General features: G+C 36.7%; 2 protein-coding genes across 3 annotated transcripts; both read left to right on the top strand.

Annotated features, from left to right (window-relative positions):
• The first annotated feature begins 310 nt into the window (after positions 1-310).
• LOC139992918 (uncharacterized) lies at positions 311-11,433 on the top strand. 2 transcript variants are annotated; one of them, XM_072014233.1, is made up of 7 exons: positions 311-1,348; positions 1,431-3,720; positions 4,593-5,140; positions 5,498-5,633; positions 5,710-5,888; positions 6,141-6,284; positions 6,499-11,433. In XM_072014233.1, the coding sequence occupies exons 2-7, from the start codon at positions 3,540-3,542 to the stop codon at positions 6,961-6,963; spliced, it is 1,653 nt and encodes a 550-aa protein (XP_071870334.1). In that variant the 5' UTR covers positions 311-1,348; positions 1,431-3,539; the 3' UTR covers positions 6,964-11,433. The 2 variants fall into 2 exon arrangements, with proteins under 2 accessions (XP_071870334.1, XP_071870333.1); XM_072014232.1 differs by having other exon boundaries at positions 311-3,720.
• On the top strand, positions 10,394-12,989 carry LOC139993084 (uncharacterized). Its single transcript, XM_072014497.1, has 3 exons — positions 10,394-10,461; positions 11,517-11,727; positions 12,234-12,989. Exons 1-3 carry the CDS (start codon positions 10,394-10,396, stop codon positions 12,543-12,545), a joined length of 591 nt encoding a protein of 196 aa, XP_071870598.1. The 3' UTR covers positions 12,546-12,989.
• Positions 12,990-14,388: the final 1,399 nt, after the last annotated feature.

Here is a 14,388-nt window from a genome sequence, read left to right as displayed (position 1 = left end):
ATTTATAAAACACAAGAAAATGATCAAAGAAGAGTTTTAAATTATTCAATTGCATATTAAGGTATGAAAAATGTCTACCTTCAAATAAAAAATTTAATATGTATATATAATATTTTCTATTCTATCCATATTATTATTTTCCGTTTAATACCATAATTCTATCTATAAAATATTTCACAAACAAAGTTTTTATACTAAAAAAATTGTAAAAGATCTCGATATTAAAAATTTCCACTCTTTTCAGAATTGAAATTTAACGTGGAAATCCCAGGCACCAGGACTGGTGACCAAATCAAAGAGAAAAGAGGATCAGGCGTTCTCAGTAAAGGTTCTGGTAACGATAGCCAGCTGCAGCTTGAAAACGCCGAAGGGGTGCAAAGAAGGCTAAATTCACCGCTAAACGGTAGTCGCGCAATCGACGGCGGGCCAACGCGTAGCGAACAAGCCGAGTGGTCAATTAAGATCACCGGAAAGTGTCGATATGTTCTGCGCGAGCGTCCGAGGACGCGGGCGAGCGGACTAGCGTGCATCTGCGCGACTGCATCGTACGCGTGACAAGGAAAAAGAGGGGTGACGCACGGTCGCTCCAAGGGAAGCCGTCAAAATGTCGAGGCTTGTGCATCCAGCGGGCATATCGAGCCAAAGACACGCGGGGGAGGAGTGTCCCCCCTCTTTCTCTTTCTCTCTTCCCTCTGTGTGTAGTGTGTAACGATCGTCGGTCATCGATCCGCCATCGCATCGACGCGATGCTCGGTTGCTCGAGAAAACGAGAGCTTCCCGTCGTTGTGAACGTCACGCGGATTTTCCTTGAAAAGTACGCTTAGGATCGATCAAATGGTGTCTGATCTTATGTTTGATTATGGCTGGAATTTTACAATTAATAACCAGATAGCAGTCAACAATGAAAGCAGACTCAATTAAAATATATGTTTTTAACAGATTAACTCGATCGAGACTAATCATTATTTTTTAAATCGTATATTCTGATACTAAAATTAAAAATTTTAGAAAGTAAAGTTGATCAGTTTAGTTTTTAAGCGGTTAATATAAAACAAGTTAGGATAGTTATGATCTAAGAGGAGGATAGGACGTGAATAAGAATTCTGAGATTTAGGAAGAAATTATTGCGGCAGAATCTGTAGGGTGACTTCGTAAAGCTTCTCCCAAAACTGTTTGGTATATAACTCCCAAAATGAGTGCAATAAGTGCTCGTATAGCGCGATAAAAAAGTTACCGCAGACCCTGTATAACAAGGAGGAAAAATTGCTGCAGTCCTCGTAACGGGGTAGATAAATTTCAAAATGCAGCAAAATGCAGGGATCTCTACTTGTGCACGAATTCTCCGGTGGTTAAGTATTTTACAATAAAAAATTCCACACTCCATAAAGAAGTACTCTATTTTCCATTTTTAATAATTTTTTAAATTCCAGGTTATGGATTGCAAATATGTCGCCAGTATTTTTCAAACGAAGAAAGAAGAACCAAACAAAATCTGCATTTTAAAGATACCATATCCATTTAACAAATAGTGCATCCGTGAAATTACGTTTCAAACTAAAAAAAGAAAAAAAAAAAAAGAAGGGAAAGGAAAAAGAGGCGATATGGACCAGCACACAGCAGCCGGAGCAAACGATCCATTTAAAAGGCGAGTTCGAACTCTGGGTAATCGATGATAGTCGCCGAGTGGAGGGATGGTAGCAAGAATAACACGACACCTCGATCAACTGTTCTTTCCTGAACAAAAACACGTTCAATTTCAAGTGAGACGGATCCTCTGACGAACGATTAACGAGAGGAAGCTTCTGCGAATCGATAGGCGGCGAAAAGGGGGTTTCTTGGGATATTTTGCGCACACCGCAGAGACGTTGGAGGCCGGAACTCTTTTCGTTCACCTCGTGGCTTGAACGCTCCTCGCCTCTCCGGGGTAGGGAAAAAGCCACCCTCTTGTTAGACCGAGCCCTCCCCTCTATCCCTCTGGAGCTTCGTCGGATTCGTCGATGACGAAACGCACACGTAAATTCGTGGACGTGCACGGTGCTGCCGCTCGCAAAATCAGTGCGACCCAAGTGCACCGCGAGGCAGGAACGCGGGTCTCCCGTGCGCGGCCTGTCGTTCCCGCTTGCGGCACGCGCGCCTCTTCCACAGGAGTATCAGTCAGATAGCGAGAGACACTCGCGTAAATAGGTCGTTGGATACCGCCGTTGATTCGACAGTAAATAGCCAAGCGAAATTAACGGATAGTGGTCGACGTCTCGAGAGAAGTGACAATGGAAAACGTCAATCGAAAATAAAAGAAGCATATAGTCGATACGAACGTGTAATAGATGCTGACAACTGACTAGAGTGACTAACGTTTAGATTTAGTCGAGGTGACTAAACAAACATCGTGAAAGAGGAAATGATTGGAATGGAAAAACGATCAGTGCGTTAAACATCGCAGTTTTGCATTGGAGATTAGATGTACGTTGTTGTTTTCTTTTTTTCTGGTGAATCAATCAGTGATGTTGAGTAAATAAAATGTGGATGGATGGAAGAGACTGATTTGTTTAAATGGAAATGAATCTTACATACGACTGTCATCAAGATTGATTAAACGAAGAAAAAATAAATAAATAAATAAAAATTATGAAAAACAGAAGGAGAAGCTGAAACATGATATGATGGGAGAAATAAAATTGCAGAATATAGATACAGACTTTCCTGTTCAACAAAACTAATTTGATCTCAAAAATAACTTTGGATTGAATTGTCTACGATAAGCACGGAAATAAACCACTGATATCGATTGTCGACAGAGAAACGTGAATTGGAGATGCGTGGCGGTCGAACGAACTAGAAGAGAAAAACGGGCGTGCGGGAGGTGTTGAAAGAAGAGAAAAAGCTTTGAGCATCGATCTTGCGGCCGATGCAGCTACTATGACGCGGGTTGTCCGATACATTCAACTGTATCCAGTGTGGAATCGACGGGTCGCGTGGCCCACGAGACGGGATCTACGGGGCTATAGTTAGTAAGCTAGGCCAGTCTTCGCGAATTGGATCAGTGACTACGGTCGGTGTAAACGATGACGGCGAGGAGGACGAGGACAACGTCGGCGGGTACGACAATGACGCCACGCGCGACGGGACTAAAAATGCTGGGTCTTCCCGACGGAATGCAGGAGGCCGATCGAACGCCTCCCGATGTACCCTCTTTTTACGTGGTCTTCCCACGTAAACCCTATTCGGTGACGTGTATCATGAAAGAATAAAATTCAAGAAAGATCCAACGAAATTACAAGAAAGAGGAAAAAAGAAGAAAAAAAGGGGCCAATTTTCCGATTCTTCCAAATAATAAAAAAAAAAGGAAACAAACAAAAGAAAATAGAAAAGAGACTAAATTCGAAACTCGGTTCGAAGCATCCGTGGAAAATATAAATTCGCCTCTGGTTATGTGTTCAAGGCTTACTTGGTAGGATTTAACGTGCAATCGTGGCTGATAAGCTTCGGGAAGTAAAGAAGTCGTTCTTTGCGGCGCGATAAGGACCACATTGGTCGCAAAGATGGACTGCTGCAACTACGTCGAGGCTTACGCGGCAGGGAGCCACTTTTATCAACAACAACATTACTTTTGCTATGATAACGCGAGCACCGATTACGGTGGCTATGAATCGCCGCCGATTTCCAGCGCGATCGAAACTACTGCGCGATACAATGGGACTGTACCGCCTGCGTATCCGACAGGTAGATGTTTTAGAAATTTTCAACAAGCACGTCCAATTTTATTCTTCGTTTAAAGCATTCGTTATATTTCTTTAGACTTGACGGTTTCTTTAATACTTATCATATTTCTTTAGACTTGACGATTTCTTTAACACTTATCATATTTCTTTAGAGCTGTCGATTATTTGAAGCGGTTCTTGTAGGTATAGATTGTCTTTTGGAGAAGAATTATGTCAATATGAATGTGTAATAGTACTGATAGAAATTGATAAGATTAAATTCAATTTAGGTGTATTGTGTTTTAAATTTGAAATTGAGAATGTTAGAAAATACAGTAATAATAAGATCTAGCGCGCCTGCGTGGAAGTTACGACTGCCTAACAATAAGTATTATGGAAACATTGCTTTATACTGTCTTCAAATATCTTATATTTCTACATAGTTAAAAGTATTTTATATCCTTTTATAGCAAAGTAACTGACAATATGATGGAACAATGCCAAAGGAGTAGTATTTTTATAACACAAAAATGTATAGTAGTGAATTATTGAAAATTCCAGTAGTAGTTCTTTAAATAAAAATGAAGAACCTGCATTTATTCAGGGAGAGGCTAAATCTTTTATGATTTGCATTTCTTATCTAGTTCTTCGGCTGGCAAGGATATACAGAGTGACTCAAAAGTATTCATTCATTATCATTACTATTTCATCATTTCAGATGGGATATTGTATATCTGTACTCGATACTTTTCATATAATTTCATATTTATACTTACAAAAAATAACTATCCATGTGAATTAAAATTTATATATAATAAAATCTATTTATGCGAAATAAAATAAAATTATAATTTCTGTAATAAATAAAATTGAATACATTCACCTGTTTGACAGATTACGTGTACAATCCGAAGGAGGCGAGGCTGCGGAAGGCGATGCGCGAACAGAGTCGCGAGCTATCCAGGCGATCGATCTTGCAGAGCGCGATCGCTCGAGCGGGCGTGATCGCTGGTCCAGTCACATCCGGCGGTTTTCTAGATCATCAGCATCGTTTTGGTTGCGTGTCCACAGTCAACTTGCCGATGAATTCATCCGTGGAATCGGATCGAGTCGCGGAACCGTGGTTCCAGTCGACGTCTCGTCCAAAGCCGATCCATTCGCCTCGAATGACCGATTGGTACGGCAACGTGACTGATCCTATCGAGAGACTGCAAGTAATGGGTGCGATGCATCAGCGTGGCCTCGATAAATGCAAAGACGTGATGAGGAATCAGGCTGTGGCCAACGTAGCCAATACCGTGGCCGCTGAATGCGGTGCTACATTTTCAAATAACGGATATCCGGTTGATTTCACCGATGTTAGCCGGGAAAGGGACTTACGTCGTCAAGAGAATATGGAGTACAGCGAATTTCCTGATGGTCAAAAGTGGCATCCTTATCAGGTGAGGATTGTTTCCGGAATCATCTGGAAAAAAAGTTATGTAATTTTAAAGTTTGTCAGGAGTTAGATGTTTTTAATATTTGTTAGCTTTGCAGAATTTTAATTGATAAAATACATTGATGTTATTTATCTTCTCGCAGATATCTATAAAGTATAAAATGATTTTAGAATTCCTGTACCTCTTAAAAGCTATTTTTTATATCTAAAAGTTTTCCAATATTTTAATGAACAAAATATATTGATATATTTTTTTTGTTTCTTCTCTCATAGAAATTTAGAAGAAATCTTCTACATAGATTTTTCAATCCTTCTTTTTAAATGATATATTTTTTTGAAGAGTTTTTGCAAATCATTGCAGAATGGCGAAGGTGCTCATCAACATCCCAGAACTTCTCATCCTTCTCAGATGAGCAACATTCTTCATCCAAACATTCAGAGTCCAGGTTCACACGGACACGAACCGTGGGGTCAATTTTGTCATGGCGTGCTGCCACGTAAGTAAAGATAAAATCCAATAGAAAATTTAGAAAACTGCCGGAGAATGTATTATTTTCTAATGTAATTTTATAGACACTCCGCCTATGCCTCGAAACGTTGGAGTCCGTGGGCCGCGACACACTCTGCTGTTACAGGATCGTATGCCCCCTAGACACTGTGAGTTTTCCGAGGAAGCACCGCGAATGATGTATCATCCAACTAAGCTCGATATCGAGAACGTACGAGCATCGTACACGCCCCCTGAGCACCAGGTTTCTCTTTTTTCTAATTTATATGTAAAATATAATATGAGCCGCTCGGAAAACAAACTTTAACTGGAGACCAAAGTTAAAAATTTTACATTATACTACTGTAAATTAAAGAACGTAAAGAAATTTGTTTTGTCTCATTGACACACAGAAATGCAGTAATTTCTAGATTTTTACAGAGAACTGCTTCATTCTGTTATACACAGGAATTTTTACCTAAACCTAATGCGTAATAACAATAGAAATATTTTCTAGATGCCAAGATTACTTGAAACCTCAGTAAATTCTATCATGGACTCTGCGTCCACAATAAGGATTCGTCGTGAGGATGATGGCCCCAGGTGGGAGCCAAGCACCATGAATAACAGAATGTCTATGGATAATCTAGTTCCAACAACGGTATAACATTCATTCCACTAAATTAATATTAACCCCTCAATCTTTATAAATGAGCCTCTCAAAAGTCAAACTGATCAATTCTATTATTTAATATTTTAACTTTGTTAAGTCGATATTCAAGAGACAAATTACTACTCACTTCTACGAGTGAGAGGCCACTGAGAGGCTCAAATATTATATAATTCAATAATTACTAAATATTTTGAACCATCAGGAATCTAGTATATCACGCGATAAAGAACACGAATCTCGTCGATCAGCTGAAAGATTCGAATCAAAGAAGAAGAGCGTCAGTAAGCAACCGTTGCCTGGTTTTCACCAAGCATTCGGTTCGACGGAGATCGGCAGGTTCTCCAGATCGGAGTTTTTCGTGAACATGGTGGGCGAGAGCGGCGGAAACGTGGAAGTCGCCGATACGGAAAGTATTACAGTAAGTACGGATCGTATGTCAGAGGTAAACGGATCGACAGTGACCACTGCGACGCACGGTACGTCGGTAATTACTACGACCGCGACGACGACCGTCAGGTCTTTCGACGGCGACGAAAGCGAGGAGGCGAGTTTCGACGAGTCGAACAACGACCTCGTCGCACCGACGTCGATGGGTATGTATTGCAGCCAACCAAGTATTCCTCGTTGGCATAGACCTCACATAGGCGCTATAGGTAGCGAAATTTAAAGCAAATCATTAATTCTTTCGCGGGCTAACGTGTTTCCCAATTGAAAGTCTGATGGAAGGGAACTATGTAATTCTAATCATTTTCAAAAGTGCGAGTATGTCACTGGAGCATTTTCTCTCGCAATTTTCATTCTGGATACAGTGGTTTATGAAAGAATGTTGAACTGTTGCGTCCAAAGGAACAAAGAAAGAGCGACTGGAACAAATCTCTACATTATGTGATGTATACGTAGATATTTGCAAAACTTGATCAAACGTATTTTCAATCTTGTGTGTATGATTCAATTATGAATGGAGTTGCTCTTTGCCATGGAATTTTTTTACGAGTCTACGAATGCTGCGTTTATTTATAGATTCTAATTAGCCCCCGAAAGGAATTAGCAATTCGTCAAGGACGCGAATTACGTCCAGTTGTCTGTAGGATTAAATTATTCCCTCCGATGTTCAAGTTACCCGATAATATTCTGTACGTGGAGAGAGAATCGTCTGTTATTCGTAATTGATAACTCTCAGCTAGCTTGTTCAAATCGATTTCGCGAGTAAGACAAATTTCTCCAATTTGTACAAACATTACGCGTTAGACTTTGACTCGTCGGAGAATATAAATGGCGTACGAAACATCCCGGCAAACTGCACACACGTTTGTCGAGATTGTGCCTTTAAGAGATCTGTGGAGCTATTAAGGGTCTTCAAAATTTTTGATCGAATCAAAAATATAAAATCAAAAGCAGCACGATATTCGCGGGTCTCGTACGTCAACTATTAAGTTGAGCAACTTACATCGATGTATTATATTAAAAGGCTAGAAATTTTGGCGAAAGAGATATCTCATATCATCTTTAAAAAGAAACGACTCTTTTCTTCGAGTGAAAATACGTGAAAAGTATTTAAAAAATACTAAATATTGTTTAAAGTATTTTTTTTAATAGCAAATTTATTCTGATAACACAAAGACGTTGTAAAATATAAAGAATTTTGTGGGTTGCTCAAACTTGGTAAAGAAATATAATCAAAATGTGTCGATGGAAGTATTTAATCGGCACCTTCCATCAAGTTGTTAGATATCGCCGATGATACACTGAGATTAGTGTACCGACGATGAATTATATAATTATATTAAATATATATTTAACAAAGTATATATATATATATATATATATATATATTGTACTTATATGTATAATGGAGGAACGAAAACGCGCGACGAAAAGGTATTTATGTTATTTAGTAGAGTATTTAGACGACACGTATTGCCGCGCGGAGAAACGTATGAATAAAAGTGAACATTAATATCGCGAACGTAGGAAGTCGAGAAACCGACGAAATACACACCGTTCCGCTCGTGAAAAATATGTTTTTTCTGAAGGGGATGCACGGTATTTTTGCATTTGGAACTCCTTTTATTTCTTCATTGCAAAATAATATGAAATATTTCAAAAATGGAAGACAAATATCGCAACTTCAGTATGTTAATGCACTAAAAGATAAGTAAAAAGGTTGGATTGTATAAGAGAAGTTTGTAAGTTAAGACTGTAGACAGTAAGACTGTAGTTATAATGTAAACTCAAAAATATGGCATGTAATTTATTGAAACTTTTTTATATATCCATTTTAACGTACGTTTAATATTCCATTTATTATAGTAACTTTGGGACCTTTGGAAAATATACTTAGAAAGAAAAAATGTTTTTAGAATCTGCGCATTAACGTTCTGAAAAGTGCGATATTATATAGAAAAATGCAAAGTTCACCTTATTAATTATGTTCTTCTTATATGTGACATTGATACTTTTGCTATTCAATTTGTATTTCATTAGAACTTATGTTTCATTAAATTTAAAAATTGTTCTTATGTAAGAAACGATCTTCGATATTGTTTTGAGTGAGAATGAAATATTTTTTATTATTTCTATTTTTCTTTTCTTTTTGATCGAGTTCTGAGTCCCGTGCAGGCACCTATGACTCGTGTTGATTGATCTATCGGTACATCGACTTGACATAATTCGTGCCAGCTACCCTGTACCTATAATGGGACCAAATTAAAAGAGAAGCTTTTATTTCGCGTTCACCGTCGCGCTTACATCCCGCGTATTTTATCGTGTATGAAAACCTTCCCCCGTTCCGTTCGATCGATTGCCTCGAACAAGAGGTAAAAATTCGTATTGAAACGTGAAATGGTCTTTAACACGTTCGATGTTATTTCAAGCAAATGGTTATTAACGATCTATTTAAAAATTGTACTGAATTGCGTTCAATTATATTTCAGTCTTTTATCTTCAATTGTACCAAAATCAATTATAGAAATTAGAATTTTTAATGTAAAGAAGATAGCTTTAAATGTAAAAATGTTTAATTTTTCCTTTGCTTCGAATTCTGTAAATTTTTTTCTAATGCTATTTTAAATTGATTTGCGTACTAAGATGCTTCATTTACCATGACATGGAGCGTGTTAATTGAAGATCTACGTGAAAATAAAAAATGAATTCACGAGGAACGTGTTGTGCTGTTTAGCAAGATGAATTAGTGTTCCATCGATCAAATACATTGTTTAAATATCGTGTGATCATCGTTTATAATGAATATCGTTCGAGCGTAATAGAAATATTTAACGATGGTAATTCAACATTCGACTTTTTTGTTCTTGGACGTATAGAAACGTTCAAGAAGCATGGAATGATGTAAATGCTGTGATTTGTTTTAAAATTAAACGAGCGTAGTTTATATAGTGGTACATAGTGGGGGAACGCTGAATATCGTCGCAACGTGAGGAAAGGCGAGTTGTGATAAAAAGAGAATAAAAATTCTGTAAGAAATTTTGACGATACACGTAATTGTCTGTCTAGTACGATCGATCATCGGGGCCCTCTTGCACAATTAAACTAATGTTATTAGCGGAATTTTACAAGTTATCAGTGTTGATAAATTCTTTAACACAACAGCAACAAGATTTGAGTTAAAACGAGTAAAGTTCAAAGTGTTAATTTTGCAAATTGTAAGCCAATCAATTGCCCTACTTGACGTAATGCTATAAAAGTATGCAACAAAAGTTTTTAATCTTTACAATTTGTCACTTGTAACTTCACTAATGTTATTAATTAGATTATCGTGCAAGAGAGCTCAGTTGTTTTAACTTTTGGATTATTAGTAAGAACACAAACCACTCCAACGAGGTCCAATCTTTCGAAACGTCTCGCCATTAAAGAAATTTAGGGATAGTCGAAGAAAAATCTTTTCGCTGTGCGGTATATACTTCCATAATTTATTTCACATTTTAACTCTTCAAATTTTATTAATATAAGATATTTATATTTCTTAGTATAAATATGACTACGAAGAAATGCAGCGATAGTAGGGGGAGGGAAGGAGGAAATCTTTCACTATATTATTATACGTCTGTATAATGAACTTCAGGTTTGAACAGCGATAAAAGATGGACCTAATACTGCAGGAAATTGCCAGCATCTCGTGGATGGAACAAAAGTTAAGACAACCGAGGAAGTTTTTTGGATTCTATCACGCCAACCTCGTCGTCTCCAAAACGTGAATCCTATGACGAAATTTTAGCGATGCGTTAATTACTTGGAAATTTTAATAATTTTGTTACTTTATTGACCTGTCTTGTTGGCGATGCAGACTGTAACATAGAATTATGACTTACACGTCTTACGATTAAGGACGAATAAACCATAATCCACGTTTCATTATTGGCAACGATATTAAACGTAGAGGTAGAACTGGTAAAAAAGAAGGAGAGGAAGAAGAAGAAAACAAAAAAAAAAGAAGGTTCAGTCAGTGATAGAAGAACAAAAAGAAAGGAAAGAACAACGTGAAAATGATTGCGACTAACAGGAAAACGTAACCCGTATTATAACTCGTAAACGACTTTCTGTCTAATTATTAGCTAATTATTATCATTCTAACCGGTAGGAAACGTGCTAAGGGATTGAAATGTACAGAAAAACGATTATGAAGCACCGTACATCTCTTAAATCCTACAAGTGCCAAGTTGGTGAGAAAAGTCCTTACAAAGGCTCGTGTTATTAAGTATCAAATTCCAACGCAAAAAGGAAAGAAGTATATTTCGCGAACATTTAACTCTATCAGTTTCCGTGTAATTAGATTAGAGTTCAATTCAGGTTCTTGTATTATCAGATTGATGGAACGTCAGTGGCTCGTTGGTATTCACGATTTCAAATATAAAGTTCGAGATACGTTTCATTCAATATTGATTCGAAATGAAATTTATTAAAGAATAGAACTGATAGAGTTAACGCAGACAGAATGGAACTTAATGATGACGAACATGTTTTTATTCGCGTACAATTATGTACATGGAACTATAACAATACCGGTATTATTGAGCTTAAATTCACTTTTAATTCGAACACGTTACCAGCTTAAGGAGCGAAGTTCTTTAATGAGATTTGACAGAAAAATAATGAAAATGTTTAAACGAAGATCGAACGTAAGCAGTGTAACGAAAATAAACGGATGTCTATACGACAGTATAGAAGTAAAAAAAGGCAAAAAGAGAAAATTATGAAATTATGAAGTCTCTTTTATTTTCCTCAGTTACTCCCGAAGACTTACCTCTCCACTCCTGTTGCCTTTCCTTTTTCATCGAGATCCTGTGGGATCCTGGGTACCTCGGCTGCTATTCATAGAATCACGGAAAGCAGAGAAATTTTGTCGCGAATCATGCAGGAGGAATGCTGCTGGTTCGCCACTCAATCCAGATGTTCCAGGATTTCGGATGACGTCGTAGTAAGTATGATTCGATGAACTGAAACTTGAATCGATAAAATAAAATAAGTCAGACTTGCAAAATAAAAGTCCTCTTTAATGCGAAAAATATTTTGCAGCAAAATGAGACACGTAGAAGATAAATTGGTCAACTTCATTCAAAGTAATCATTCAATCTTTGCATAATTAAACTAATCACATACATATATTCTGGAATTAATACAGAGAATCTTTTGAGATGTAATAGTTGATCATTGGCTTCTAAGTGACTCAAATATCAGATATATGTAGTATTTATACAAAATGAAATTAGTAGACAAATATCAAACATCTATATAAAATATTAATTTAGTGGACTCATTAATTCTGTCACACACTTTGGTCTTATTTTTACCTATAAAACTTGCTAACAAGATGTTTATAAAGGGAAACCTAAGTCTTCCTACATATAATTTAATATAATCAATATAATTTTAGTACAAATTAAAGATGTTACTACAAAAAAATCAATTCACCTAAAACTATAGAATTGCACGGCTTTTCTGGATTGCTCTCATCACGCAAGAAATAAAGAGTGGTACTACCAAAACAAAACGATGACCCATCCGTCGGAAGTGCTGCGTCAACGAGAGAATTACGACTCTTTTGTCAGCGAAAGAGGTGATGGAGGCTATGTAATAATCGGTACATCTGCCGATGGAAATCGAAACAACAGCAGTAGTACCGAGGACGATGAATTTGTTAATGAAACTCGTAAGCAAATGACTTTGAAGGTGGAGAACACTGGCTCTTCGAAACGTTCGAGCTTTACTTCCGAGAAGAATGATGGAAACGTTTGACAAGATTACTTCAGAGGTCATAACGTTTTATAAAGAAATATCAATCTTTATTGGTAAGAGTGATATTTCTCGAAAAATATAGAATTTTTGGAAAATGCAGGAAAATAGTGAACAAGTCGCTAGAAGGATACTGTTTAGTTCCTGGCTATTAAGGAATTATAAATTCGTTTCTTTTAATACGTTCTACTCTTAAATAACTTTCAGTATATTAATAATTTGGAAATATTAAAAACAATACGTGTACCATGTTTTCTTGTACATTCGTCTTAAGTTGACAAAAATATATTGTTCGTAAATTGAAAGAGCGTTATAGAGTATCATTCTTCAATTATACTATGAAAGCGTAATTAATTAATTTTTGTAGGAAATATAATATGAACCTCTCACAAACGAAACTAGTCAGCTCCACATTTTGTCAATTCTCTAATTTCATTAAGTACATAAGTACAGCATTAATGTTCAATTCTGAAGAAACAAATGTCAAAATAAATTTAAGAAATAGTGTTCGCAATATCGTCACTTTTTTTCTAGACTTTAATTTATGAAGTTGACCAATGTGACTTCTGAACAGTTCATATAATGAATTACTATATCGTTGTGAATAAATTCTTTTATAAATAGTTACTTTAATACTCGATAATCGCATATGTGTGCATATTACTTATCTTAAAATAAAAAATTGTCACGTCCCGCGCTCCGCACAAGCCGTAACGAGAACAAGAAACCACTCTATACACAAATCTAAATAAACATACCAATAACCGATTTGCAATTTGAAACCGTGTTTACAGTATTTGAAGTGAAAGGCAGTTAAAGCCGCTAAAAGCTATATCTTGCGAAAATTTATCTATGTTTTTATATTTATCTAATTATGTTTTCATAATGATATTGAGACAATTTAAATTGTAAACAAAGTCGTCAGTTGAACAAACGTTGGAGATCTTCCCAAACATTTTCAAAGGAAGGACCCCGACGCTTTTCCATCTCCGACAGATATAAATAAATGTAGCGACTCAGAGAAGTCAGTATAATAATTATCCTTCTTCTATCGAATAACAATATTACCGTTCAAAGAGTTATCATTTTGTCAACCGAAGAATTTTATATCTGTCAGTCAATTGTCAATATCGAAATCGAACAAGATTTGAATAAATCATTAGATATTGTTAAACTACTTTCAACCAGCTTTAATCCTCTCCCGTGCTAGTATCCCTGCACATAGCAGGTTAGCCGAAAAGTGGAATCGGTTTTGCCAGTAGCACCAAACTCTAGTCGACGCTACCCGTAACGTTTGAAATAAATAAAAATTTGAAATAGTCCTTGGACTATTTCTGGTGGCAGCAACTACCAATTTCGATCTCAACTTGACTTAAAACAAATAAATACGTAACAAAATAATTACTTTTCTCTTAGATAACTTTATCCCTTGACTAAGACTAGTGAGGTGGTTTAAACGTGTAGATTGTTTGATAAGAAACGAGTGAATGAAATTGTAATAGTCAGTGTATTAAAGTTCGCATAAGTAAAAGAGATAGTGTACGTCAGTTGTAATCATCGCTCGTTCAATACTCTTATGCCGATCGCAGAAAATTCGCCTGTCCTAGGGAGTACGTTCGTACATTTATATCGATGGACGTTACCACAAAAAGTTAAAAGTTAAAGTTCTTATGTAACTTCGGCTGAAGATTACAAATAACAGCAATAACTATCTGTCCCGAGTTGGTTTGCCTCTAGACTTTGTAAAACAATCGTTGGGATTCAAAGGCACTGTAATATGTTTTTCCCAAATTCGAATTTTCCCTTGACTTTTTCTACGCTCCTGTGCTGTTACACTAGGATTAAG

The sequence above is a fragment of the Bombus fervidus genome, chromosome 12 (assembly GCF_041682495.2).
Source record: "Bombus fervidus isolate BK054 chromosome 12, iyBomFerv1, whole genome shotgun sequence".
Lineage (NCBI taxonomy): Eukaryota > Metazoa > Arthropoda > Insecta > Hymenoptera > Apidae > Bombus > Bombus fervidus.
The sequence above is the reverse complement of the archived record's forward strand: the minus strand, read 5'-3'. Positions and strand labels throughout refer to the sequence as shown.

Bases quoted from the DNA above. Each gene is read 5' to 3' on its own strand.
- LOC139992918 (XM_072014233.1), top strand. From the start codon at position 3,540: ATGGACTGCTGCAACTACGTCGAGGCTTACGCGGCAGGGAGCCACTTT. The intron at 5,141-5,497 runs GTGAGGATTGTT...AAATCATTGCAG, and splicing joins AAAAGTGGCATCCTTATCAG to AATGGCGAAGGTGCTCATCA. The intron at 5,634-5,709 runs GTAAGTAAAGAT...GTAATTTTATAG, and splicing joins TTGTCATGGCGTGCTGCCAC to ACACTCCGCCTATGCCTCGA.
- LOC139993084 (XM_072014497.1), top strand. From the start codon at position 10,394: ATGGACCTAATACTGCAGGAAATTGCCAGCATCTCGTGGATGGAACAA. The intron at 10,462-11,516 runs GTTTTTTGGATT...GAAATTATGAAG, and splicing joins AAGTTAAGACAACCGAGGAA to TCTCTTTTATTTTCCTCAGT. The intron at 11,728-12,233 runs GTAAGTATGATT...CTAAAACTATAG, and splicing joins GGATTTCGGATGACGTCGTA to AATTGCACGGCTTTTCTGGA.